The 27,599-nt window shown below is 42.4% G+C and overlaps 1 protein-coding gene across 2 annotated transcripts in view; it reads right to left on the bottom strand.

Moving 5' to 3' along the window:
• USP32 (ubiquitin specific peptidase 32) overlaps window positions 1-27,599 on the bottom strand; it is a 135,411-nt gene that overhangs the window by 5,783 nt on the left and 102,029 nt on the right. For both annotated transcript variants that reach the window (XM_041000816.1, XM_041000815.1), the window contains exons 23-30: window positions 26,863-27,037; window positions 26,436-26,587; window positions 21,937-22,048; window positions 20,741-20,952; window positions 17,895-18,079; window positions 11,909-11,995; window positions 8,553-8,673; window positions 1,662-1,853 (exon numbers count right to left, since the gene is read on the bottom strand). In XM_041000816.1, coding sequence (XP_040856750.1) covers window positions 1,662-1,853; window positions 8,553-8,673; window positions 11,909-11,995; window positions 17,895-18,079; window positions 20,741-20,952; window positions 21,937-22,048; window positions 26,436-26,587; window positions 26,863-27,037 — 1,236 coding nt within the window. The remainder of the gene's footprint in view (window positions 1-1,661; window positions 1,854-8,552; window positions 8,674-11,908; window positions 11,996-17,894; window positions 18,080-20,740; window positions 20,953-21,936; window positions 22,049-26,435; window positions 26,588-26,862; window positions 27,038-27,599) is intronic.

Below are 27,599 nucleotides of genomic sequence, written 5' to 3' on the forward strand. Positions count from 1 at the left end.
AAGTATTTGAGCCATCACCTGCTGCTTCCCAGAGTGCTTGTTGGCCAAAATCTAAGCACAGCAGCCTGGACTTTTTTTTAAAGATTTATTTATTTTTATTGCAAAGTCAGATATACAGAGAGAAAGATCTTCTGTCTGCTGACGCACTCTCCAAGTGACCACAACGGCCGGAGCTGAGCTGATCTGAAGCCAGGAGCTTCTGGGTCTCCCACACAGGTGCAGGTTCCCAACTGCCTTCCCAGGTCACAAGCAGGGAGCTGTATGGGAAGTGGAACGGGGCTGCTGGGATTAGAACCGGCACCCATATGGGATCCTGGTGTGTTCAAGGTGAGGATTTCAGCTACTAGGCTACTGCACCAGGTCCCAGCAGCTTGGACTTGAACCACGCAATCTATATGGGATGCAGGTATCTCAAACACATGGATATCTTAATTACTACATCACATGTTACCCCCATGATGTTTTATGTGATGGTTATATGAATATACACAATTGTCAAAACTCATCAAACGGGGTATTTAAGAACCTAAACATTTAGTTGTATGTTTGTTTATTTTTAAGATTTATTCATTTTAAAGAGTCAAAGAGAGAGCGAGAGCGAGAGCGAGAGCGAGAGAGAGAGAGAGAGAGAGAGAAAGATCTTCCATCCGCAGGCTCATTCTTCAAATGGCAGCAACAGTTGGAGCTGAGCCCGTCTGAAGCCAGGAGTCTTTTTCAGGTCTCCCACATGGGTACACGGGCCTGAGCACTCAGACTGTCTTCTATTGCTTTCCCAGGTACATTGGCAGGGAGCAGGATTGAAATGGAGCAGCCAGAACTTAAAACTGGCACCCATATAGGACGCCAGCGCCACATGCTATGCCACAGCACCGGTTTATTAAACCTCAATTAAACAGTCTTTCCTGCTTGCTTCCTACCTTGCCCCTAAACATGTCCCTGCTTTCTTTTTCCCTTCCCTCAGTTTCCACCTCCGGAGCTAGCTAATTAACATTACTGATGTCTTGGATAATGTTTTCTGGGAAGCTGTGCTGGTCTCAGGAAAGAAAAGTCTGCTTCATTGAGTAGGATGAAGACATGAGTAAAGAAATATTTAGTACCTGGTTAAAGTATACTTGAGAAGTGCACTTTATTTGAGAAGGTACTCCCACCTCTCTGGAGAAAGCCTTCTTAGAAGATTCTCCTGACAAGTAACAGGAGAGTCTCCTGATTTATGAAGGGAGAAGGCAGGAGTGAAGAAAATCTAAAAGAACTTAAGCCCACAGGTCTTGGGCAGTGCCCATCTCCCCGCTCCTCTGCAGTCTACTCAGAGTTCTCAAGGCTTTCTGTGCCCAAAGAGCCAACACAGTTTATATCCTCTCCTCAAGTCAAATGCGCTAGGTCCTACCATGTCTGGCACTATTCCTGTACTGAACTGGAGTTATTGGCCTTCGTGGCTTTTCTTTCCTTGTAAGCCACATTCTCTTTTGCAATGGGAACTACCAAATATTTATGGAACAAATCGTTTGTGTGCTCAACATGAAAACCCTGTGCACAAAGTTTTAAATATTGCTGCAGAAAGTTTTTTTTTTACTCTCAAGAAGTAACAAAAACTCCTGTTCATTCCTGGCTTCTTTCTTTGATGGGAGAATTCCTGTGCTCTCAGAGGCATGGCTAAAACCTACCAGGATCGGGGGAAGCCTCCAGAGATCCAGTTTCTTGGTTGCCAAGCAGTGGGTCTTACACTTGGAGCAGTAGTACATCTCATTCTCCCCCAGCTCCTCCTCACTGGTGAATGCACGGAGGCAGCTGTCCAGGTTGATGGGCTCAGCTTGTGCTCGCCGACTCTGCTCCACACTCTCATGCTCATCCACAACCTGCAGGCGGAGGGAACAGGAGGAACATGAGCTCCGGAGAGCCTGGCTATGGCACCAGAAACTGAAATCTAGACTTTTGGAGTAAATGCAGCAGCTGCACAGTTATTCATGAGGACCACAGCAGTAACAATGGCTAAAACTTCTATTTCTGTGACAATGACTTTTTTTGGGGAATTCCTGAATGTTTCAAGATGACAAAACAAATAACAATCAGCCTGTTTATTTCCCAGCTCTGGAATCCTAAAATGGTTGACATGAGAACTTGAGATGGCAACACAGGAGCAAGTTGAAAAGAGCATGACATGGTGCTGGCCAAGCTCCTGGCTCTGCGGTCTTGTCAGCCAGCATGTTAGTCTCTAGCACAAGGAAGTCGGCATCAGAAAGGAGATGAAGCAAACGGGGTCCTTGACAAAGGCTTGTGAGACGGGGAGCAGGGTAAAAGAAAGAATCTAGAATGCAACAGAAAAGGATGACTTTCTCCTTTCTCCATTCCTGGCTACCACCTGACAAGTGTAGGAAGTACTGAATATGGATACTTTTTTTTTAAAATTTATTTTTATTGCAAAGGCGGATATATAAAGAGGAGGAGAGACAGAGAGGAAGATCTTCCATCCAATGATTCACTCCCCAAGTGACTGCATCGACCAGTGCCAAGCCTATCCGATGCCAGGAGCCAGGAGCTCTTCCGGGTCTCCCACACGGGTGCAGGGTTCCAAGGCTTTGGGCCGTCCTGGACTGCTTTCCTAGGTCACAAGCAGGGAGCTGGATGGGAAGCAGGACCGCTGGGATTAGAACTTGCGCCCATATGGGATTCCGGCATGAGCAAGGCGAGGACTTTAACCACTATGCTATCGCGCCGGGCCCCTTTTGCTTTTTCCTACTGGGGATCATGGGTGAGGTATAGTGTCAGGACTGTGGATGCGACATAAGACTTCTCACAAGGATATTTCTGTGTAAAGGCAGAACTAGGACTGCAAGGCCAATAGTGACTGACTCCCTCTTTGACAAGGTCATACATTTGTTCATCAGCCCACGTGTTGCGCTTCCTGAGGTGAAATGCATTTGTTTGGGCTGCTTGGATTACAGATGAGTACAGCTCCAGACACCAAGTTTAGAATGTTTTCACGTGAGACTTTCTCATTGTTTCTTGGCTTGTTGGCTAAGAATGAGAGCAGGTGAGAACTTATTCCTTGCATAAGGCAGCTGAGTCACAAAGCTATTACAAGACCCAATAAACTATCAAGGTTGGGGTTGGCCACGCAATTAAAGTTACACCATTGCTCACCATCCAGTATAAAGAAATCATTTAAAATGGGGAACTTACAGGAAAATTTGTTTTTATAAAAAAGGAAACCTAGCCTGGTCTTGGGTCACCAAGATCTTTTTTTTTTTCCGGTGAGCTCAAGTTGTGCAGTTACAACTACAGACAACTGTTACTGCCTTGATCTTTGGAGCTGGCTACTCAAGGGACACAGGGACACGCAGCAGAGGGAATGTGCTCTACTGCAGCTGATGGAATGAGGAGGAAAAAAGGTGCGCCAAGTCCAGTAGTGTTGCTTTTCTCACAGCAAGTTAAATATTACCTCTATTATCTCTGCCAGGTATGCTTTATGGCCAACCACAAAATAGAGTAAGCCAGTTGAAAAAATTGATTTTTATTGACTATAAATTCTGGAACACGGGCAGGAGATACAGCTACACTGAGACAGGAGGAAGGACAGTCTGAGAAAAATTTGGGGATTGACAGTAATTTATATTTGTCAATAAAATTGCACCAAATGACAAAAATTTGATTTACCCCTTGGAACCCATGCTCAGAAAATCTGCATTGTTCTAAGTTTTTTTTTTTCCTTCTTCTAAATTGCTTTGAAGTTTATACTTAACAATACTATCAGACTATTTTAAACAGAGAAAGAGAAACCTAACATGTTATTTAGCAGCACTTGCTGCGGAATGTGAGGTCCAAACAGCATGGGCAGATAGAAAGAATGAGCATAAAGGGGCTGGCATTGTAAGGCAGCATGTCAAGCCACCACTCATAATGCTGTCACCCAAGAACCTGGGCTCAAGCCATCCACGTGGGAGACCTGGAATGAGCTGAGGCTCCTGACTCCAGCCTAGCTGAGCCGTGGCCATTTGGGGACAAACAAGTGGAGGGAAGACCTCCCTCTCGTGTCATTCCAGCTTTAAAATAAAATAATCTTAAAGGGCTCGGTGTGGTGGCCTAGCAGCTAAAGTCCTCGCCTTGAACATGCCAGGATCCCAATATGGGCATCAGTTCTAATCCCAGCAACTCCACTTCCCATCCAGCTCGCTGCTTGTAGCCTGGGAAAGCAGTCGAGGGCGACCCAAAGCCTTGGGACCCTGCACCCGCATGGGAGACCTGGAAGAAGTTCCTGGCTCCTGGCTTCGGATCGGCACAGCACCACTCGTTGCGCTCACCTGGGTAGTGAACCATAGGACGGAAGATCTTCCTCTCTGTCTCTCCTCCTCCCTATAAATCTGATTTTGTAATAAAAATAAATATTTAAAAAAATCTTAAAAAAAATGAACAGAGCATCTCAAGTATCTTCCCTTAAATGCTTAAATGCTAGTAAAAACGGAAAACCATAATTTTCAGCAATTGCATATTTTAACCAATGATTATATCATGCTTTATTCAACCATTTCTTTATAAAGTGAGATAAACACAAGTTATTTCTAATATTTTCTAATGGTAAAATAAAAAGATGGTATGATAAACACTTATCTACAAACTGCCAAGTAATTATAGAGTATCCTATTTCTCTAGGATAAATTCCTAGAGGGGAACTCACTGGAATGAAGAATATAAAGTGTACAGACATTCCCCTGGTTTTGAAGCAAGGTACCTCCATTGTCTACGTGACTTCCTACGCACATGCAGAAACCACATGTGGGAAGAGCCCAGATGAATCATGTGTCCCCATTCTCAGCAAGACAGGGTATCTGACAGAGTAGCTGCTTGTTTCCACAGCTTCTTCAGTGTATCAATAAAACTGGAAGTGATGTAAGATTTAGCAGTGTATCAGTAAAAGTGGAAGTGGTGTAAGATTAAGCACATTACACAGATCCTTCCTTCTAGAAGTGGGATGTCTTCCAGAACTTGGAAATTGCACATTAGGTTTCTTGAGAAAAGGAAGGAGACTTACATAATTAAAGAATTTTTCATCTTTAACAGAAATGCCTTGTCAGAACAATGTTCTGTCAGATTTTGTACTGGTAAGTAAGGAAAATGTAGGTGAAGTTACCACATTACTTTGCTACAGAGAGCATGGTTACTACATCAATGTCTTCAGGGTTTTGTTTAGCTTGAAGATCTTTCATGTAGCAAATACACATGTTACATACATCCTTAGAAAGGGCTGTTAGGAGCCTCAGGGTCTGTGTTCAATATTCAGAAATACAAATAAAAGTCAACAACCATTCCTAACTTATCTACAAGGAACGCTGAAGAAATAAGGAAATTTCCAACAATCAAGAACAACATAGACACAAAAATCACTACAATTCCTCATGCAACTTAAATAATTATTTGATTTTGTTGCTTTGTTTTTATCAGATTTGCACTGTTTCTACCTTTCACATGCGTCTGGTTGCTTAAGAACTACCTCAGAAAAACATTTAAAGATTTATTCATTTTTATTGAAAAGGCAGATATACAGAAAGGAGGAGAGACAGAGAAAGATCTTCATCTTCTTGGTTCACACCCAAATGGGTGCAATGACCAGAGCTGAGCCAAACTGAAGCTAGGAGCCAGGAGCTTCATCCAGGTCTCCCACGTGGGTGCAGGGTCCCAAGGTTTTAGGCCATCTTCTACTGATTTCCCAGGCCACAAGTAGGGAGCTGCATGAGAAGGGAAGCAGCCAAGACATGAACCAAGATTTGTTTTTTAAAAAGGTAGCGTTAGGGCCCGGCAGCGTGGCCTAAAGGCTAAAGTCCTCGCCTTGCATGTGCCAGGATCCCAATATGGGCGCCGGTTCTAATCCCGGCAGCTCCACTTCCCATCCAGCTCTCTGCTTGTGGCCTGGGAAAACAGTCGAGGACGGCCTGAAGCCTTGGGACCCTGCACCCGTGTGGGAGACCTGGAAGAAGTTCCTGGATCCTGGCTTTGGATCGGTATAGCATCAGCCGTTGCGCTCACTTGGGGAGTGAATCATAGGACAGAAGATCTTCCTCTCTGCTTCTTCTCTTCCTCTCTGTATATCTGACTTTCCAATAAATGAAATAAATCTTAAAAAATAAAATAAAATAAAAAGGCAGAGTTAAAGAGAGAAGGAGAGAGAGAGAAAGAGAGAATAGATATAGAGACACAAAGAAAGCTCTTCCATCTGCTGGCTCATTCCCCAAATGTTGCAACGGCTAGAGCTGAACTGATCTGAAACCAGGAGCCAGAAGCTTCTTCTGGGTTTATCATGTGGCTGCAGGGTCTCAAGGTCCTGAGCCATTTTTCCACTGGTCCCAGGCTGTGAGCAGGAAGCTGGATTGGAAGTGGAGTTACTGGGACATGAACTGGTGCCCCTGAGGGATACCTATGCCAAAGGCAGAATCTTAGCCTATTATGCCACAGTGCTGGCCCCAGAATGTCTTTAATTATATTCAGGTTTGTTTCAACAGCAACTTAATATTAGTACTTTAAATTTAATACATTCTTCAAGATTTATTTATTTGAAACACAGAAAGAGAGAGAGAGAAAGATTCTCTATTCATGTTTCACCCTTTATTGCCCATAATAGCATGCTATGGACCAGGCTAAATCCAGCAGCTAGGCACTCCATCCAGGTCTCACATGTGACTGGCACGAACCCAAATACCTGGGCCATCATCTGCTGTCTTCTCAGGCACATTAGCACGAAGGTATATCAGGAGAGGGTTGGGCCTGGCATGGCACAGAAGACTAGTGGCTAAAGTCTTCGCCTTGCATGTGCTAGGATTCCATATGGGTACCGGTTAATGTTCCCGCTGCTAAACTTCTCTTCCTGCTCCATGCTTGTGGCCTGGGAAGGTGGTCCAGGACGCCCAAAGCCTTGGGACCCTGCATCTGTGTGGGAGAACTGCATGAAGATCCTGGCTCCTGGTTTCGGATCAGCTCGGCTCCGGCCATTGGGGCCACGTGGGGAGTGAATCAGCAGACGGAATATTTCTGTCTCTCCTCTCTGTGAATCTTTCCAATAAAAGTAAATAAATTAAGTCACCTGAATGCAGCTCCACCTTCCCTTTGCATGGACACTGGACAACCCTGCGGAAGAATTCTTATCCATTCAGGCATTGTTTGCTACTGTGGAGTTGGCTCTTTTATTCAACGTGAGCTTGGAGGTTAATGTCAATAATAATGTCTTGCAAAAAGGGCCTTCTATTATTGGTACTGTCTTGGCTGTTCCCATCAACCTTATGCTAATCAAGGGATCTGTATTTAGGATTTCATTCTTTCCTTGATCTTCAGGTTCTCCTTTTCTTTGTGATACAAAATTGAGTTGTAGAACAAGAATTGTAGTAGGAACTTCTAAAGTTTTTAGGTGAAACAAATGGCAGAATTATCATTATAAACATCACTTGACCATGCCGTAAAAAGTGTGAGAAAGAGTTTGAATGTTTCTGTATACAGTGGACAGCTTTCCCGCATTGTCCATTATGATCATGGAATCCTAGTGGTCCATCTATTTTCTCTACACCTCATCCCGAGTTCTGAACTCGGCTGGAGCTGGACTCCGGCACTATTATGTAAGTATCCCAAGTGGTAGTCCAAAACGCTGTGCCACATTCCTACCTAATATTAACATTTTTTAAAACCTTCCTTTGCTTTTAAAAAAATTTTTATTTATTTTTATTACAAAGTCAGATATATAGAAAGGAAGATCTTTTGTCCGATGGATTCATTTCCCAAGTGAGCATAACGGCCAGTGCTGTGCCGATCCAAAGCCAGGAGCCAGGAACCTCCTCCAGGTCTCCCACGCGGGTGCAGGGTCCCAAGGCTTTGGGTCGTCCTCAACTGCTTTCCCAAGCCACAAGCAGGGAGCTGGATGGGAAGTGGAGCTGCTGGGATTAGAACCGACGCCCATATTGGGATCCTGGCATGTTCAAGGTGAGGACTTTAGCTGCTAGGCCATCATGCTTGGCCCCAAATATTAGTATTTTTTAAATGTAATGCTCCAATACAATTAATTCCAGATGATGGCAGACAACTAAATCTAAGAAATCATGTCAATATACCAAGTGTATAGAGAATATCGCTAAATGTTTTTCTAGTTATATTTAAATGGTCTATAAAAACATTACAGTTAAACTGATGAAAATTTCCCATATGAAGCCACTTTTGTTTTTGTTTTGAAAAGCTACACAGAGTGAAAAGAGAGACGGAAAAAGACTGAGAAGGAGAGAGAGAGGGGTATCTTCCATCTGCTGATTCATTCCCCAAATGGCCCCAAATGGTCCCCAGTGGTTGGGCTGGGCTTGCCCAGGCAAAGCTAAGAGCCCAGTCTTCCATTTAGGTGCAGGGTCCCAAGTACTTGAGCCATCTTCCGCTGCTTTCCCAGACCTTTAGCAAGGAGCTAGATTAGAAAGTGGAGCAGCCTCGACCAGTGCCCCTATGGCAATGCCTGTGAGGCAGGTAGTAGTGTCAAACACTATGCCACAATGTTAGCCCCATGAAGCCTCAGTTTCATAATGGACCTGGCTACTTACTCTTTCCTGGGAAGTTTGATAGCGAAGGTGAAGGGCTGTAGGGTCCCAGTCCACGGCAATATAAGCATTTCCAATGAAAGCTCTATCTTCCCCACAATCAATTTTGCAGCCTCTGCAAAATCTAAAAGCAGGGGAAAGATCCAAAAAGAAATAATCATAAAGGAATTCAACTTTTCTTAATCAGAAATACTCTTTCTTGCTTTTCTACTTTCATCTTGGGCTGCTCAATTCACATTCTGATAAATTAAAAAATGCTAATAAAAACACCCTTATCACTTACTAAGTATTTGGCCTTACAAAACACTTGATAAATGCACAGGAAGATGAGCTTAAAGGTAAAGAAATGATATGGCTTATTCAAACTGGCTATGTAAGACAATAAAGCTCTTGTGAAATTTTTATTTTTTTTTTTTTAAGATTCTTTTACTGGGGTCAGCAGTGTCATAGCTGGTAATGCTGCCAACTCAATGCCAGCACCTAATTTGGGAATCAGTTCTAGACCTGGCTTCTCTGCTTCTGATCCAGCTCCTTGTTACTACTGTGCCTGAGAAAGCAGCAGATGATGGGCCGAGGTCTCAGGTCTCTGCAACCACGTGAGAAATCTAGAAGAAGCTCCTGGCTTTGGCTGGGCCTACCTCCAACCATTGCATCCATCTGGAGAGTGAACAGATTTCTCTCCTTCTCCTCATCTCTCTATTGCAGTGCCTTTCAAATAAATAATCTTTCAAAAAAGAGATTTATTTATTTGAAAAGCACAATTACAGAGAGAGGGAGACAGTTGAGTCTTCCACTCACTGGTTCACCCCTCAGGTGGTTGCAATGGGGGGGTGGTGGGGTGGGCCAGGCTGACACCAGGAGACAGGAGCTTCCTCACAGTCACCCTAGTGGGTTGCAGGGGCCCATGCCTTTGAGCCATTTTTGTCTGTTTCTCCCAGGCCACTGGCAGGGAGCTGGATTGTGAGCATGGGACTTGAACTGGTGCCTTTATGGGAAACTAGTGATGTGGGTGTTGGTTTTATCTGCTATGCCATATTGCCAATCTCATTTTTAAAGTTTTATTTATTTTTGTTGGAAAGTCAGGTACACAGAGAGGAGCAGAGACAGAGGAAGATCTTCCATTCGTGATTCACTCCACAAGCAGCCACAACAGCCAGAGCTGAGCTAATCTAAAGCCAGAAGCCAGGATCTTCTTCTGGGTCTCCCACACAGGTGCAGGGTCCCAAGGCTTCAGGCTGTCCTCAACTGTTTTCTCAGGCCAAAAGCAGGGAGCTGGATGGGAAGTGGAATGAAGCTGCTGGATTAGAACCGGTGTACATATGGGATCCTGGTGGACATACGGTGAGGACATCAGCTGTTAGGCTACCATGCCAGTCCCATCTTATTTTTTTAAAGATTTATTTATTTTGCGTGAAACTCATAGTTACAGAGAGAGAGTCAGACAGACACAGAGTGGGGGAGAGAGAGTCTTTCATCAGCTGGATCATTCCCCAAATGGTTGCGGTGGGCAGAGCCATGCCAGTCCAAAGCTGTAAGCCAGGAGTTTCCTCTTTGTCCACGTAGCTGCAGGAGCCCAAGGCCATGGACAATCTTCTATTACTTCCCCAGGCAATAAGCAGGGAACTAGATCAGAAGTGGAACAACCAGGACTGGATTTGGTGCCCATAAAAGAAGCTGGAGCTGCAGGCTAAAAATAAGCCTGTTATACCACTGCACTGGTTTCACTCTTGAAATTCTAAGCTCATCTATTTAATGATCAGAGGGAGGAAAATTTACCTGAGAAAATAATGCCTACCTCCTTGTTTGTGGAGGCACATGAAATAAAAGAGATCTTTCAAAGAGTTCATGGAAAATGAATACTACCAAAAAAAGTATGTTTGAATTTAAAATTTTTTCTGCATTTAAATAAGCATTTAAATAAGTTTATATATTTATTCCATTTTCCATAAGAAACATTTTAAATTTACTTGAAAGGGAGAGAGAGAGAGAGAGATATCCCTTTCTTAGGCTTATTCTCCAAATGTTCAAACACCCACAACTGGGCCAGAAAGAAGCTAGGAGTATAGAACTCAATATGGGTCTCTTAGGTGGATGGTAAGGACACAATACTTGAGTCACCACCTGCTGCCTCCAACAGCAAACTAGAGACTTGAACCAGGCACTTTGAGATGGGATGCAGGTATCCCATGCAGCTAAGCCCAATGCCAGGTTCCCTACAAACTTTTTGAAGTATCCTTCTATAAGTATATAAACATTTACTGCGTTGGATCTGGTGCAGTAGCCTAGTAGCTAAATACCTCGCCTTGCATGCACCAGGATCCCGAATACAGTTCCTTGCTTGTGGCCTGGGAAAGCAGTCAAGGACTGCCCAAAGCCTTGGGACTCTGTGCCTGTGTGGGAAACCCAGAAGATGCTCCAGGATTGGTTCAGCTCAGCCTGGTCATTGCAGCCACTTAGGGAGTGAATAGAGGATGGAAGATCTTCCGTTTCTCTCCTTTCTCTGTAAAATTTGACTTTCCAATTATAAATAAATAAATAACATGATTTAAAAATTTACTGTTTTACAGAGAGAGGGTATGACAGTCATGATTCTAAACCTATTTTAGAACCAGTTTGCTAAGCCTGTAACAGTTCTCTAAAAGCTGACTTGTCGTGTCGGGTACTTTATTTGCTTAACAGCAATGACGAATCAGTCTGGATAACTTCTAAAAGGCAAATATAGACTTCTATGAAGGCCTAGTAAGTTGACTACATTGTGCTAGCTCAGGATTGCAAACTTATTTATTTATTAAAGATTTATTTATATTTATTGGAAAGTCTGATATACAGAAAGGTGGGGGGACAGAGAAGAATCCACTGATTCATTCACCAAGTGCCCTCAATGGCCGGAACTGAGCCAATTCAAAGTCAGGAGTCAGGACTCTTCCAGGTCTCCCACACAGATGCAGGGTCCTAAGGCTTTGGACCATCCTTTACTGCTATCCCAGGCCACAGGCAGGGAGCTGGATCTGAAGTGGAGCAGCTGGGATTAGAACTGGCAACCATATGGTATTCCAGGGTATGCAAGGCAAGGATTTAGCCACTAGGCTACTGTCTTAGGCACAAACTTACTTATTTTTAGGGAGCAGAAAATAGAGAATAATAATGGTTGAAAATAAGCTACAAATTTGATGTTAACTGTGGTGTTCATACCATCAGCTAAGTCTGAAGACCAAAATTTAGCCAATTAACCTTCAAATAATCTCATTATCTGCTATTACTTCTCACAAATTGAAATCTCGCTAAACTGTATAATATTTGATCCTGTAATTCGTACTACATTCTTCTTCTCTTTTTTTTTTCCTGGAAGCTCACTTTACCTGTACCATGGGCACCAAGCACAAGAGTTTCCATCTTTTTGCACAACTCGTAGAGTGAATGGATATTGATAGCCCATGCTGTCATCACTGAAACAGAGAACATAAACCAAAGTGTCAGAAGCATATCTGGTTTGGGATACAACTTGTTTCAATTTTTTCTTGGAGGAATCCTAGGAAGGGCCCACTGTCACAGCAGCACATGAATGCTGCATCTCCGTATGACTTATCCTAACCAATAAGCTGCAGCCTTGGGCCAGCCCCATTCTGGACTCCCATGCTGTACCCCTGTTTACAACAGGGCAAGCACACTGTACTGCCAGATGTCTCTAAGAGTCCATGTGGCCCACAAACACCCTCAAAGATAAGCTAATCAAGAAGCAAATGACAATTATCCTGCTGGCATAATTTTATCAAAGGATTTAATTCACATTAAGCTGAAATAATTAGATCTTTTCATGCTCAAAACATTGATGTAGCACAGAATGTTGAATATTTAGGAGTTTCCTTTAATCCAAACTCCAACTCCTGATACAATAATACATGCTAGGTATCTGCACCCCTCCTTTTTTTTTTTTTTTTTTTTAGGATTTATTGATTTATTTTAAAGGCACTGAGAAAGAAAGAAAGAGAGAGAGAGAATGAATGAATGAATCTTCCAGTCACTAGTTCATTTCAAAATGGTTACAATGGCTGGAGCTTGGCCAAAACTGGAGCCTAGAACTCCATTTGCGTCTGTCATGTAGGTGGCAGGGGTGCAAGCACTTGGGTACTTTTTTACTGTTTTCTTACATACACTAGTAGGCAGCTGGACCAGTGCTTATATGGGATGCAATGGGGATTGCAAGCAATGTCTTAATCCACTGTACCACAATGCTGGTTCTTGTACTAACTAATTAAGAAAAAAATTGAGGTCAGCACTGGCAGAGTGGGTTAAACTGCTACTTGCATGCTGGCATCCTGGCTGCTCCACCTTTTCTTTTTTTCAATCCACAGCACTGGGGCTGATGTGACGAAGTGTCTGCAATGTAGGCATCCCAGATGATCACCCAATCAATCTTGTCCCAGTGACTCTCTATTTTACTTTCTTCCTTTTTAAAAAATATTTATTTATTTTTTTCTTATTGGAAAGTTAGATGCAATTCACTCCCCAATGTCAGGAGCTAAGCCGATCCAAAGCCACGAGCCAGGAGCTTCTTCTGGGTCTCTCATGTAGGTACTGGGTCCCAAAGCTTTGAGCTGTCCTCGACTGCATTCCCAGGCCACAAGCAGGGAGCTGGATAGGAAGTGGGGCCACTGGGACACGAAGCAGGGTTGCTGGGACACTACCAGTGGCCATATGGGATCCTGGTCTGTGCAAGGCAAGGACTTTATCCGCTAGGCTACCACTCTGGGCCCATAGCTATTCCACTTCTGATCTAACTCTCTGCTAATGCATCTGAGAAAGCAGTGTATGATTAGCTAAAGGCATGGGATTGCACCAGTAACGTGGACATCAAGACTGAGTTTCAGGGCCCGGCGGCGTGGCCTAGCAGCTAAAGTCCTCGCCTTGAACGCACCGGAATCCCATATGGGCATCGGTTCTAACCCCAGCAGCTCCACTTTCCATCCAGCTCCCTGCTTGTGGCCTGGGAAAGCAGTCAAGGATGGCCCAAACCTCTGGGACTCTGCGCCCACGTGGGAGACCTGGAAGAGGTTCCCGGTTCCCAGCTTTGGACCGGCCATTGCGCTCACTTGGGGAGTGAATCATCGGATGGATCTTCCCCTCTGTCTCTCTTCCTCTCTGTATATCTGACTTTGTAATAGAATAAATACATCTTTAAAAAAAAAAGAAGATTGAGTTTCAGCCTCTTGGCTTCAGCCTGTCCCAGCTCCGGCTGTTGTGGCTTTCCAAGGGGCCAGAACCAGAGGATGGAAGATTGGAAGATTTCTTTTGCTCCCTCCTGCTCTCTGCCTTATAAATACATATATTTTAAATATTTGTTCATTTTTCCTGGAAAGGCAGCTTTACAGTGAGAAGGAGAGACAAAGATCTTCCATCTGCTGGCTTACTTCCCAAATGGCTGCAATGACCAGAGCTGAGCCGATCTGAAACCAGGAGCCAGGAGCTTCCACCAGGTCTCCCATGTGGGAGCAGAGTCCCAAACACTGGGGCCATCCTCTGCTGCTTTTCTAGGCCACAAGCATGGCGCTAGATTAGAAGTGGAGCAGCCAGGACACAAGCTGATGCCCCTGTGGGATGCCAGGGCTAGCAGTGGAGGATTAGTCTATTGTGCCATAGTGCTGGCTCCTCAAATACACATAATTTAAAAGTTCTATCTTTCTACCTACCTATCTATCTATCTATCTGTCCATCTATTTGCTTATATTTACCTGGAAGCTGAGGATGGTCCAAGTATTTGGGAACCTGGTACGTTCAAGGTGAGGACTTCAGCTGCTAGGCCACTGTGCCGGACCCATTTTAGCAATTTAAATTAATTAATGGGGGACATGGAAGAAGAGACATAGCGTTCCAATCTGCTGATTTGTTCCTCCAACAGGTGCAATAAGTGAAACAGGGCTGGGCTGAAGTAAAAAACCAGGAACTTGGGCCTGGCATGGTGTGCCTTCCACGTGTGGAATCTCATATGGGTGCCGATTCTAATCCTAGAGTTACTGCTTCTCATCCAGCTCCCTGCTTGTGGCCTGGGAAAGCAGTCGAGGACGGCCCAAAGCCTTGGGAACCTGCACACATGGGAGACCTGGAAGAAGCTCCTGGCTCCTGACTTTGGATAGATGCAGCACTGGCCGTTGTGGTCCTTGCAAAGAGAATCATCAGATGGAAGATCTTTCTCTCTCTCTCTCCCTCCTCCTCCCTGTATATCTGAGTTTGCAATAAAAATAAATAAATCTTAAAAAAAAAATCTGCTCTTGCTTTCCCAGGTGCTTCAGCAGGGAGCTGGATTGGAAGTGGAAATGCTGGGACTTGAACTGGCCTTTTATGTAGTAGCTTAAACTGCTGTGCTACAATACTGCCCAAGCATAGTATGGTGTAGTATGTTTCAGAACTCCATTCCTTTTTATAGCTAAGTAATATTTCATGGTGTGGTACAATACTTTTTGTTCACTGATTCATCTGTTGGTGGACACTGGGTTTATTGCAACCTTTCAGCTGTGTGACACATCAGATTCTTTCAATGGAGATCAGAGGCAAGTTATCATTTTACCCATAAGTATCTCAGCATACATTTCTAAAGGATAAACCCTTATTAACTTTTTAAAAAAAGGGTTTATTCATTTTTTTTGTTAAGGCAGATTTACAGAGTGAAGGAGATACAGACAGAAAAATCTTCTGTCCACTGGATCACGCCCCAAGTAGCTGCAATGGCTGGAACTATGCCAATTTTAAGCCAGGAGTTTCTTCTCACGTGCAAAGGCTTTGGCCATCCTGCACTGCTTTCCCAGGCTACAAGCAGAGAGCAGAATGAGAAGTGGAGCAGCCGGGACACGAACCAGCGCCCATATGGGATCCAGGCAATGTGCAAGGCAAGAATCTAGCAAGTAGGCTATTGCATCAGGCCCCTTTTATTAACTTTTAATGTATGTCGAATCATTCTTTACTTAACTCAATCCAGTCTCCGTGCCTTCATCTGCATTAATCTGCTAAACAACTTTCAGAAAGGTCACTGAAAATTGCTACCTTATTAAATTTTAAGGGTAAGGGAGAGAGAAGTCTTTTGCTGGTCACTCCCCAAAAGGCCGCAATAGCCTGGGCTGGGTCAGACCAAAGTCTGGTGGCAGAAACTACTTCCTGATCTCCCACACAGCTGGCAGGGGCCCAAACAATTGTGCCCTCCTCTGCTTTCTTGCGAGGCTTATTCGCAGGTAGATGGGCAGGAAGCATTGTAGCCAAGACTTGAACCAGCACTCAGTTGGCACACTGGTGTTACAAAAGGTGGCTTAAACTTCTATATCACAATACCTGTCCCTCTTGTTCTTCCTTTTTTTCTCTTAAAGATTTATTTATTTTTATTGAAACATCAGATTTTCAGAAAGAAGGAGAGACAGACAGATGTTGGTTCATTCCCCAAGTGGCCACAATGGCTGGAAATGAGCTGATCTGAAGCCATGAGTCAGGAGCTTCTTCTGGGTCTCCCATGTGGGTGCAGGGTCCCAAGGGTTGGGGCCGTCCCTGCGTTCTCAGGCCACGAGCAGAGAGCTGGAAGGGAAGCAGAGCAGCCAGAACACAAACTGGCACCCATATGGTATCCTGGTATTTGGCAAGGTGAGGCCTTTAGCCACTAGGATACTGCACTGGGCCTCCCTCCCCCTGTTCTTTTTAATGACAACTGTTGGAATGCTTTTAGCAGTTAGACCTGGGGGCCAGTGTTGTGCCAGTTAGTTAAGCTATGATGCTGACAGCCTATGTCAGCCCTGGTTCAAGTCCTGGCTGCTCCATTTCTGATATACCTCCCTGATAATATGCCTGTGAAAGCAGCAAGGAATGGCCCAAGTATGTGGATGCTCGTCACAAAATGGGAGATTAGGATGAAGTTCCTGGCTCCTGGCATCAGGGTGGCCCAGCCTGGGCCATTGTTTTTATTTGAGGAAAGAATTAGTAGACTGATCTTTTTCTCTCATTCAAATAATAAAAGAAATATATTTAAAAAAAAATCTTACTATATTTGCTATTTGACTTTATAATCTGATTTAAAGTTTTTGCTTTGTTTTTTTTTAAGATTTATATTATTTGGGCCCAGTGCAATAGCCTAGCAGTCAAAGTCCTTGCTTTGCACAGTCCTATATGGGCACTGGTTTCAATCCTGGCAGCTCCACTTCCCATCCAGCTCCCTGCTTGTGGCCTGGCAAAGCAGTCGAGGATGGCTCAAAGCTTTGGGAGCCTGCACCCATGTGTGAGACTCTGAAGAAGCTCCTGATTCCTGGCTTCGAATGGGCACAGCGTCAGCCGTTGCGGTCACTTGTGGAGTGAATCATCAGACGAAAGATCTTCCTCTCTGTCTCTCTCCTTCTCTCTGTATCTTTCCAATAAAAAATAGAATAAATCTTAAAAAATGATTTTAAAAAGATAAATGTTATTATTTGTAGTCAGAGTTGCAGAGAGAGAAGATAAAGCAATATTGCATCTCTGGGATGGCCCCAAAGCCAAGCATGGGCCAGGTCCAAGTCAAGAACTTCTTTTTATTTCCCACATGGGTAGCAGAGGCCTGATTCTACAGACCACACAGCAAAGACAACTTTTTTACTCAGTTACCACAAAAATAAAAATCTCATCTGCAGTATGATTAGAAGAAAATGAAATGCAGTTCAACTGAGATATAAATAAGGCTGATATCACAATTCTAAAGATTATTCAAAGTAAATTCAACAGAACACTGGTAGGAGGATCAGAAAGAAAACATAAAATGTTTATCTTTACCTAGTTAAAAAAGAGAGCATGGAAACAATTCAAATGAATCATTTGTTATGACATGAATTTTTTTTTAGATTTCATGTAGCTATGAAACAATTCATGGAAATATGGAATGAAAAATTTACTTTTTGCAAAGAAATCTTTAGCCCTTGTGGTTCCCATTACTTTTTAAAAAGTCTTCATATATATGCACTTAAAATTTTTTCCACATGCCCCAAAATTTTAATTCTGTTTTCCATTAATTTCCTGAAGTATCCTTGTATATGTACAGTCATGTCTATTCTCAATCTCAGAAGATTAAGGTGACACATATTTCCTCTACTTTTATAATAACAAAAGACAAGGATACTACCTGAAATATTAAGCAGGAAGGATAAGGATTATTAGACAGAAGGATGCCTAAGAGGGGAAAGAAAGCTTTTTCACCATATTCAAAGTATCAAATCAAGTGGCTGAATTACATGCTTTCTGAATGGTTCTTCCAGGAGTCATTAGCATGAAGCAAATTCTATCACAGAATGCAACAACTCACTTGCTTAGAGTTTTGAAACTAAAGTCTAGGTGACCTTCTGAACTCACCAATCCTGAGCATGGTTGCTAGCTTCCTGAGGTGGCAGTGGGCTGGCTAATCGTGATACTTGAATCCAAACTGCATCATAGAGGTCTTTCTTCCGGGTATGTACAGTACAGGGAACAATCAACGGCATTCCAAAAAGGCTGGGGCGATTCTTCTGAGATGACAGGAAATAGAGTTCTGTCCTCATCTATCGGACAAATAAGAGAACAGAGTTTTTATTCCTCTCTTAAGCTTTCCTAAGACTGCCAACAGGCACCATGCCCATTTTCAAATTAGGATCACACTCATCTCTATCAAATATAAAACCATCTTAGTTAATATGAAGAGAAAACTTTTTAACTAAAAAGTATTCTATTTATTCGTATTACAAAGTCAGATTTACAGAGAAAAGGAGAAAAAAATTCTTCCACCCGCTGGTTCACTCCCCAAGTGGGCACAATGGCCGGAGATGAGCTGATCTGAAGCCAGGAGCCAGGAGCTTCCTCCAGGTCTCCCATGTGGTGCAGGGTTCCAAGGCTTTGGGTCATCCTCGACTGCTTTCCCAAGCCACAGGCAGGGTTCCAAGCCACAGGCAGGCAGCTGGATGGTAGGTGGAGCAACCAGGATACAAATTGACACCATATGGGATCCCAGCACGTGCAAAGTGAGGACTTTAGCCACTGGGATACCACACCAGACCCAAATAAGAGAAAAAAAATTTTTTTTTTAAAATTTTAATTGGAAAGACAGATTAAATTTACAGAGAGAAGGAAAGGCAGACACAAAGATTATTCATCTACTGATTCAAGCTCCAAAGGCTGTAACAGCTGGAGCTGAACCAATCCAAAGCCAGGAACCAGCTTATCCAGGTCTTCCACCCAGATTCAGGGAACCAAGCATCTGGCTATTCTCTGCTCCCTTCCCAGGACATAAACAGGAAGCTGGATCAGAAGTGGATTAGAACCAGCTCTCATATGCAATGTCATCATTGAAGGCTGAGAATTAACCTGTTGAGTTATGGTGTTGGACTCCAAAATGAATAAATTAAAAAAAAAAAATTGGAGCCCAGCACAGTACCCTAGCAGCTAAAGTCCTCACCTTGCATGTGCTGAGCTCCCATATGGGCTCTGGTTCTAATCCTGGAGGTCTCACTTCCCATCCAGCTCCCTGTTGGCCTGGGAAAGCAGGACAGCCCAAATCCTTGGGAGTATGCATTGAGCAATATACATTGAGGAGGAGAGACAGAGAGGAAGATCTTCCGTCTGATGATTCACTCCCCAAATGGCTGCAATGGTCTGAACTGAGCCTATGCATAGCCAGAAACCAGGAGCTTCTTCTGGGTCTCCCACACAGGCACAGGGTCCCAAGGTTTTAGGCTGTCTTCCACTGCTTTCCCAGGCCATAAGCAGGGAGCTGGATGGGAAGCAGGGCTGCTGGGACACAAACTAGCGTTCATATGGGGTTCTGGCATGTGTAAGGTGAGGACTTTGTATGCTGGACTTGGCAATTAATACTTTTTAAAAATTATTTTTTTATTTGAAAGGCAGATTTTACAGAGAGGAGAGAGACAGCGTGAACCTGCATTTGCTGTTTCACTACCCAAATAACCACAATGGCCAGAGCTGGGGAAGTCAGAAGTCAGGATGCAGGTGCTTCCCCTGGTCTCCCAGGTGCCTGTAGGGGTTCAAGGCTTTGGATCATCTTCCTCTGCTTTCTCAGGCCACAAGCAGGAAGCTCATGGGAACTGGTACAGCCAGAATTTGGGAATGCTGGCGCTTGGAAGTGGAGGATTAGCTAATTGAGCTGCAGTACTGGCTCTAGCAATTAATATTTTTAAATAGTTTTCTCTGATGACTACTTTTAACACACACGGAATCATACATACAAGGCAGCAATAGTTTCATAGGCCAAGGTTTTAAAAAATTAAAACCAATTCTTTCTTTAAAGTATGCCAAAAACCAAAATGCTCTATGAAGACGAAGCTGTTGATACCTGGTTGTTAGGGCAAAAATATGCATATTTTTGGAGACATTTGAAACCTAGTTATTGATTTAACAACTTGACTACCTCCCTTTAATCAACTAAGTGACACTACCCTTTCTTGTTTTTTAAATTCATGATAAATTAAGACTTGCTTAGAATGTAAGTAAAAATTTTAGTTATTAATTAAGTAATTAGAGAAGCAGAGACACACAAAGAGAGAGATTCTGATATTTCACTCTCCAAATGCTTGTGAATGTCTGGTCATAGGCCAAAGCTAAGAACTAATAGCTCAGTCTTCATCTTTCAGAGAAAGCAATCTTTCATCTGTTGGTTCACTCCCCAGAGGGGCTACAAAGGGTGAGCTAGCCCAGTCCGGAGGAGCTGCTCCCAGGTCTCCCTCAGGGCTGCAGCAGCTCCCTTCCACTGCTTTCCCAGGTGGATTAGCAGGGATCTGGATCAGAAGTGGAGCAGCTGGACTGGAGTAAGCATCTATATCCTAGTGTCTATACCTTCTGCTGGCACTGCTCAAGGCATCATTCTGTAACACTATACTACACTATAACAAGAGCTATGGAATTTCCTCTTTTCTTTGTCTTACTTTCTCTTTCTTTGTGATCCTTTCAGACATTCTGAAAAAAGAATTCTCTTAATTCATAATTTCAAACACTAAATGACATTTAATGAATACAGACCATTGTGGCCATTCAGGGAATCAAGCAAGGAATGGAAGATCTTTCTCTTTGTCTTTCCTTCTCTTTGAAACTTTCAACTAAAAATAAATCTTAAAAAAATTTGTACAGTGAAGATGTTAGAAAGACAGAAAATGTTTATGTTTCACAATGATACTGGCAAGAGCAGGTAGGAAGTTGTCTAATGCTTAACTAACCATTTTTCGGTGGACCGCAATGATGTACCCTGTAAAGGGATTATCAGGAAGAGATGGTGCATGACCATTCACCAGTCCATTTGTGAAGTTCTTTTCAGTTCCACATGGCACGACAGTGTTTGGCATTCCATTGGGGATGAAGATTGGTCGGGGCAGATCCCCATTGGTGGCTAGTGTGAATATGCCATTTGTAGATGGGGAAGATGATAAATCTACAAATTCAAAGATCAGTAACATGTCACAACCTTGTTGTAGCTTCATCTAGCTGTTTTTTTCCAATTATCCTAAGGATCTGAAGCACACTGACAGCACTCACTGTTTGTTAATAAAAGACAGGGAAAATCACAGCTCAAATAAGAATTCCACATTCCTGGAAGATTCAATAAGATTCAATTTCAGACTTTATCCCCATTATGACTACATGGTAAAACAGCACTAACTTCTGGAAATTGTTAATCAGAATATGCAAAAACCTACACTAGTGCCATATTATAGCATACAAACAGTTCTAAAATTATATTTCTCCATGCTTTTAAAAATGCTCTAATACAGCACAATTAGTTAAATATCTAAATTAAAATGAAAGTAAAATTGTATTCCTCCTCAGTCTCATAGGCCACAGCTCAAGTGTTCAAAGCCCATGTGACTGTGACAGATGGCAAATATTACACAACGTTTTTGTCACTGAGTTCTACTAGACAGTGATATTCAAAACAAAAAGCAACATTAAATCATCTATGAATTCTCCATCCGAACCATTTGCTAAGTTATCATGAGGAGCCCACTTTCCATGGAGTCCTTTATAAGTTCTCAATCAACCTAACATAAGCAATAAAAACAAGAAAGAACCAAATGACCTTATTAAATCATATGTAATACCATAAAAATGGATTCCTTTCCAGCTTTATTTAATGCTTGTTTTCTCGTGGTGTGTTCTTCTTAAACCATCTGTTTCATGTTAGTATTAGATAAGTAAGTTAAAAGAGATCTGAAATCCAAAGGTATTTTAGGTAATGACTTAAGTCTCTCAAGTTGTTTAAATTTTAGGTTCCTCATCTATTAAATGAGGGATATCAGGCAAATGACCAGGAAGGTTTCTTTTGTGCTCCAAATTCGCAATTCTTGTATCCTTGGCACAAACACAAAAATGATAATAACCCTTGGGCCAATTTAAAGCCCAGATAATTCTGCCTTACCTGTCTGTATAGGACTGGAAGCAGAAACCGGAGATGCAGGGATGGGAACTTCAAATGCACACAAAAATCCACTCACTGACAGTCGTACTTTTTGGTTGTCCTGAGGGAAGTTCTACAGAAAAAAACAGCAAGATGGAAAGGCAAAGATATTCGAGATAACGTTTTTGTTAAAAGTTTATTCTATTTATTTAAAAGACAGAAGCAGAGGTCTCCCTTTTGCTCCTTAACTTCCCAAATAACCACGATGGTCCAGGGCTGGGCCAGGCAGAAGCCATGAGTCAGAAACCACAACTGGATCTCTAAATGCATGTGGCAGGGGCCCAAGTTTTTGAGCAATCTTTTGCTGCTTTCCCAGGTGCACGAGCATGGAGCAGTAGAGACTAAAACTCATTATACTACAATGCTAATCCCTTTAGATAATAAATCTGGCAAATTATCTCTCTGATAAGACAACTGATGAGAATGACTATGAAGCTTTCATCTGGAAACAGTATGACTGAACAATCTTTCAGGTGAAAGAGGAAATTTCAACGAGTAATTAAAAATTAACCTCCATGTCAAAGAAACCTGTTATTCCTTCCCAAAGGAAGTATACAATCTATGGTTCACTTCAGTTTTGGTTCAAGCATCAGAACCAAAGACTCTCAAAGAGATATCACATTCATATTTATATGAAGGAAATGTTAGTGAGGTGGGCTCTGTTTAGAAATTCCAATAATAAATAACACTAAAAGTACCAATATTACTAATAGAAGGAGCTTTGTTTGGGGTAGAGCATATATTTATTAAATATTTATCCAATTATATAGAAGATGTGATTTGTGTGATTTTACTTTATTCTTTTAATTTTTTAGTGTTGATCAAGAACATATAGCTGCTCCTTGGTATCTATAGAGGATTATTTCTAGGACTCCAAAAATCTACAGATGCTCTTAAATAAGATGGCATAATTTGCTTATAATCTATGGACATATTACTATATATATATTTTTAAAAGATTCATTTATTTTTATTGGTCAGATATACAGAGAGTAGGAGTGACAGAGAGGAAGATCTTCCATTCAATGATTCACTCCCCAAGTAATCGCAACAGCCGGTGCTGTGCCAATCCGAAGCTAGGAGCCAGGAACTTCTCCAGGTCTCCCACATGGGTGCAGGGTCCCAAGGCTTTGGGCTGTTCTTGACTGCTTTCCTAGGCCATAAGCAGGGAGCTGGATGGGAAGTGTAGCTGCCAGGATTAGAACCGGTGTCCATATGGGATCCTGGGGTGTTCAAGGCAAGAAATTCAACCATGAAACTATCATGCTGGGCCCTGTATATTACTTTCGGTAATATGGCCATTTTGATGATGTTGATCCTGCCAATCCAGGAACATGGTAAGTTTCTCCATTTTTCAATGTCTTCTTCTACTTCCTTTTAAAATGTTTTATAGATTTCATCAGAGGTCTTCCACATATTTAGCTAGCTTAATTCCTAGGTATTTAAAGATTCTTCTCTGCTATTTTAAAGGGGATTGTACCTACAATTTATTTCCCATTCATGGAATTATTTGTGTACATTAGTGCCATCTATTTGTGTTCATTAATTTTGTATCCTTCTATCCTGCCAATGTCTTTTATGAGTTCCAGTAATCTCTCTCTCTCTTTTTTATCTTAGGAGGTTTATTTCAGCGGGGGAGGAATGGGGTTTTTGAGAGGTGAGGAGGAAAAGGAGAAGAGAGGGGGGAAGGGCGGCCAGACGGAGAAGAGAGAGCGTTTCAGTAGTCTCTTGACTGAGTTTTTTTGGTTCTCCTATGTAGAGAATCATGTCATCTGCAAATAGAGATAATTTGTTTCTCATTTCCGATTTGGATTTCTTTAATTCCTTTTTCTTGCCTAATGGCTCTGGCAAGGACTTCTGATACTATATTGAAGAGTTGTTGTGAGAATAGACATCCCTTTCTAGTTCCAGATTTTAGTGGAAAGGTTTTCAATCTTTCCCCATTTTGTATGATGCTGGCATTGGGTTTTTTGCTAATTGCTTTGATCATATTGTAGAATGTTCCTTCTATGCCTACCTTGCTTAGGGTTTTCAGCATAAAGTGTGTTGGATTTTATCAAATGTATTCTCTGCATCTATTGAGATGATCATATAGTTATTATTTTTCACTTTATTGATGTGATGTATCACATTTATTGATCTGCGAATGTTGAACAATCCTGCATGACTAGTATGAATTCTACATGGTCTAGGTGAATACATTTGCCCGATGCACTATTGGATCCTGTTGGCTAGTATTTTGATGAGGATCTTTGCTTCTACCCTTTTTCTGTTGTTTCTCTATCTGGCTTTGATATTAAGGTAATATTGGCTTCACAGAAAGAGTTTGGAAGAATTGCCTCCCTTTCTATTGTTTGGAAAAGCTTGTGGAGAATTGGGTAAGTTCCTCTTGAAATGTTTGGTAGAATTCAGCAGTAAAGCTATCTGGTCCAGGGCTTTTCTTGGTTGGGAGGGCTTTAATTACTGATTCAAGCTCATTGCCTGTTATGGTGGATTGTATGTGTCAAAAAAATCTATCCATTTCTTCTAGGTCTTCTGATTTGTTTGTATATAGTTGCTTGTAATTGTTCCTAATAATTCTGTGTATGTCTGAGGCATCTGTTGTTATATTTCCTTTCTCATCTCTGATGTTATTGATGTGTATCCTCTTCCTCCGTTTTTTGATTAGTTGGGCTAGTGGGGAGTCTATTTTGTTTATTTTCTCAAAGAACCAGCTCTTTGATTCATTGATTTTACATACAGTTCTCTTGGTTTCTATTTGGTTTACTTCCTCCCTTATTTTGATTATTTCTTTTTTCCTACTAACTTTGGGATTGCTTTGCTGTTGTTTTTCTAGTTCCTTCAATGTAAGGTCAGCTCATTTACTTGATGTTTTCTAGTTTCTTAACATAAGCATTGATTGAGATGAGCTTTCCTCTTAACACTGCCTTGATTCGATTCCAGTGTTGTGAGCTCTGTCCCACCACCAGTCTGCCCTGCGGAGTCTGCTGTTCCCTTTCCCTTCATTGTTGGGCCAAACTATTTGGTAGGATTAGCCAATCCCAGTCTATCTTTGCCTCCTGAACTCCCCGTATGAACTCCAGCTCCCACCTGGCTGCTGCAAGAGCCAGGAAATAACTTCTTCAAATATTATTTTTTATTTATTTGAAAGAAACAGTTATGAATTGAAGAGGAGGAACAAGACAGACAGAATCTTCCATCTGCAGGTTAACTTTCCAAATGGATGCAATGGTCAGGGATCGGCCAAGCTGAAGCTTGGAGCCCAGAGCTTCCTTTAGCTCTGGTTAGTTAAGTTGGTACATGGGCCCAAGCATTTGGCCTATCTTCCACTGTTGTCCTAGGCATATTAGCAAGGAGCTGGATCAGAAGTGGAACATCCAGGACCTGAAGTGGTGCCCATATGGGATGCTGGTGTCACAGGAAGGGGATTAGTCTGCTACTACACCACAACACTGGCCCCTCACAAATAATCTAATTTGTTAAGAATTCTAGTGAGAGTAGTAGTATAGAAGAGTGATTCTGTGCAGCAACAGCTGTTGGGGAAAACTTTTACTGTAGTAACATTACTAATCATTTAGTAACTAATCATCCCATTCAGGCATTCTACATATTTTTATTCTTTAAAATATCACTGAGGGACCAGCACAGTGCAGCAAAGGGTTGCATCCCTGCCTGTCACTCTTGTATAGCATATGAGCACAGTTCAAGTCTGGGCTGTTCAATTTACCTGGGAAAGTAGAGGAAAACGGTCCAAATACTTGGACCCCTGCTCTCCTGGATAGAGTTCCAGCCACTGGCTTCAGCGAGCCCAGCTGTGGCTGATGCAGCCATTTGGAGAGTAAACCAGATAATGGAATCTCCATCGTTCCTTTCTCAGCCAGTCTGCCTTTCAAATAAACAAATCTTTAGAAAAATTAATCATCATTAGTATTCTTTTATTCTAGTAGAAAACCTTTTAAGTCTCTGGAATAAAAAATTAGACATGGGGCCCGGCGCTGTGACCTAGTGGCTAGAGTCCTCGCCTTGAATGCACCAGGATCCCATATGGGCACCGGTTCTAATCCCGGCAGCTGTGCTTCCCACCCAGGCCCTGCTTGTGGCCTGGAAGGCAGTCGAGGATGACCCAAAGCCTTGGGACCCTGCACCTGCATGGGAGAGCTGGAGGAAGCTCCTGGCTCCTGGTGTCGGATTGGCACAGCACCGGCAGTTGCGGTCACTTGGGGAGTGAATCATCAGACAGAAGATCTTCCTCTCTGTATATCTGACTTTCCAGTAAAAACAAAACAAAACAAACAAAAAACAAATTAAAAAAAAATTAGACATGATCCTTTTGTCTGGGCTTTATTTTCATGTCCCCTTCTGTGAGTTAATATAACACCTCACTGGTAATAATAGCTGAGAATACTGTAATCCTGGAAGGATAGAATCAAAGGTGTCCAAGAAAGAGCAGTTAACATTACCTTTATGTTGGAACTGTGTACTTCTGCAAGAAGAATTTGTTCTGGCTTAAGACCACAGAGGTCACTCAGCTGTTTTTTCAAACCAGTGTACTTTTCATCCATATTTAGTCTTAGTCCGTATCGTACAGGGGTTGTACCATCTAACTTAATTACTAATGAAGAGAAAAGATCTTTTATCAGTAAAATCCAGGTTTTTCTGGCAGTCTTACAAACTACATGCAGATGTACGTTTGAAATTAAAAGAAATAAACAAGCATAAAAATAGGCTTACAACCAAAAATTTTAAATCATGCTGACTGTACTGCTGGATTATAACTATTATGACAACCACTCATTAGAAGTTATCATAAGTAAATAACAAATTTAGACTGCTTAAATAAGGTAATTAAAATGGATTCAAGTAATATTTCAGAATTTTGTTACTTACCTGTTATTTCTAAATGCATGTAACTATCCATTGGTAGTGGCAAAGACAAAAAATTGAAGGGGTCAAATCGGACACTTATATGTCCACATGTCTTACATTTAACCTGGGATCTTAGCTGCCCATGAAACAGATCCACAACAATTGATCGATTTCTCCTCAGATGGTTGTCCCACGCCTAGTAAGAAAAAAGATAAAACTTTTTTTTTAAGTTCAAAAGATTAAGTATTTTTTTTAAAGATTTATTTATGTGGGCCCGGCGGCGTGGCGCAAGTGGTTAAGGTCCTCGCCTTGAACGCCCAGGATCCCATATGGGCGCCGGTTCTAATCCTGGCAGCCCCTCTTCCCATCCAGCTCCCTGCCTGTGGCCCGGGAAAGCAGTCGAGGACGGCTCAAAGCTTTGGGACCCTGCACCCGCATGGGAGACCCAGAAGAGGCTCCTGGCTTCGGATCGGCATAGCATCGACCTTTGCGCTCACTTGGGGAGTGAATCACCGGACGGAAGATCTTCCTCTCTGTCTCTCCTCTCTGTATATCCACCTTTCCAATAATAAAAATAAATCTTAAAAAAAAAAAAAAGATTTATTTATGTATTGGAAAATCAGATACACATAGAGGAGGAGAGACAGAGAAGAAGATCTCCCATCCTATGATTCATTCCCCAAGTGACTGTGACGGCTGGTGCTTCGCCAATCCGAAGCTGGGAACCTGGAGCCTCTTCCAGGTCTCCCACGCGGGTG

This window comes from Ochotona curzoniae, unplaced genomic scaffold (genome assembly GCF_017591425.1).
Source record: "Ochotona curzoniae isolate NIBS_2020 unplaced genomic scaffold, NIBS_Ocur_1.0 scaffold_2453, whole genome shotgun sequence".
In the NCBI taxonomy this organism is placed as follows: domain Eukaryota; kingdom Metazoa; phylum Chordata; class Mammalia; order Lagomorpha; family Ochotonidae; genus Ochotona; species Ochotona curzoniae.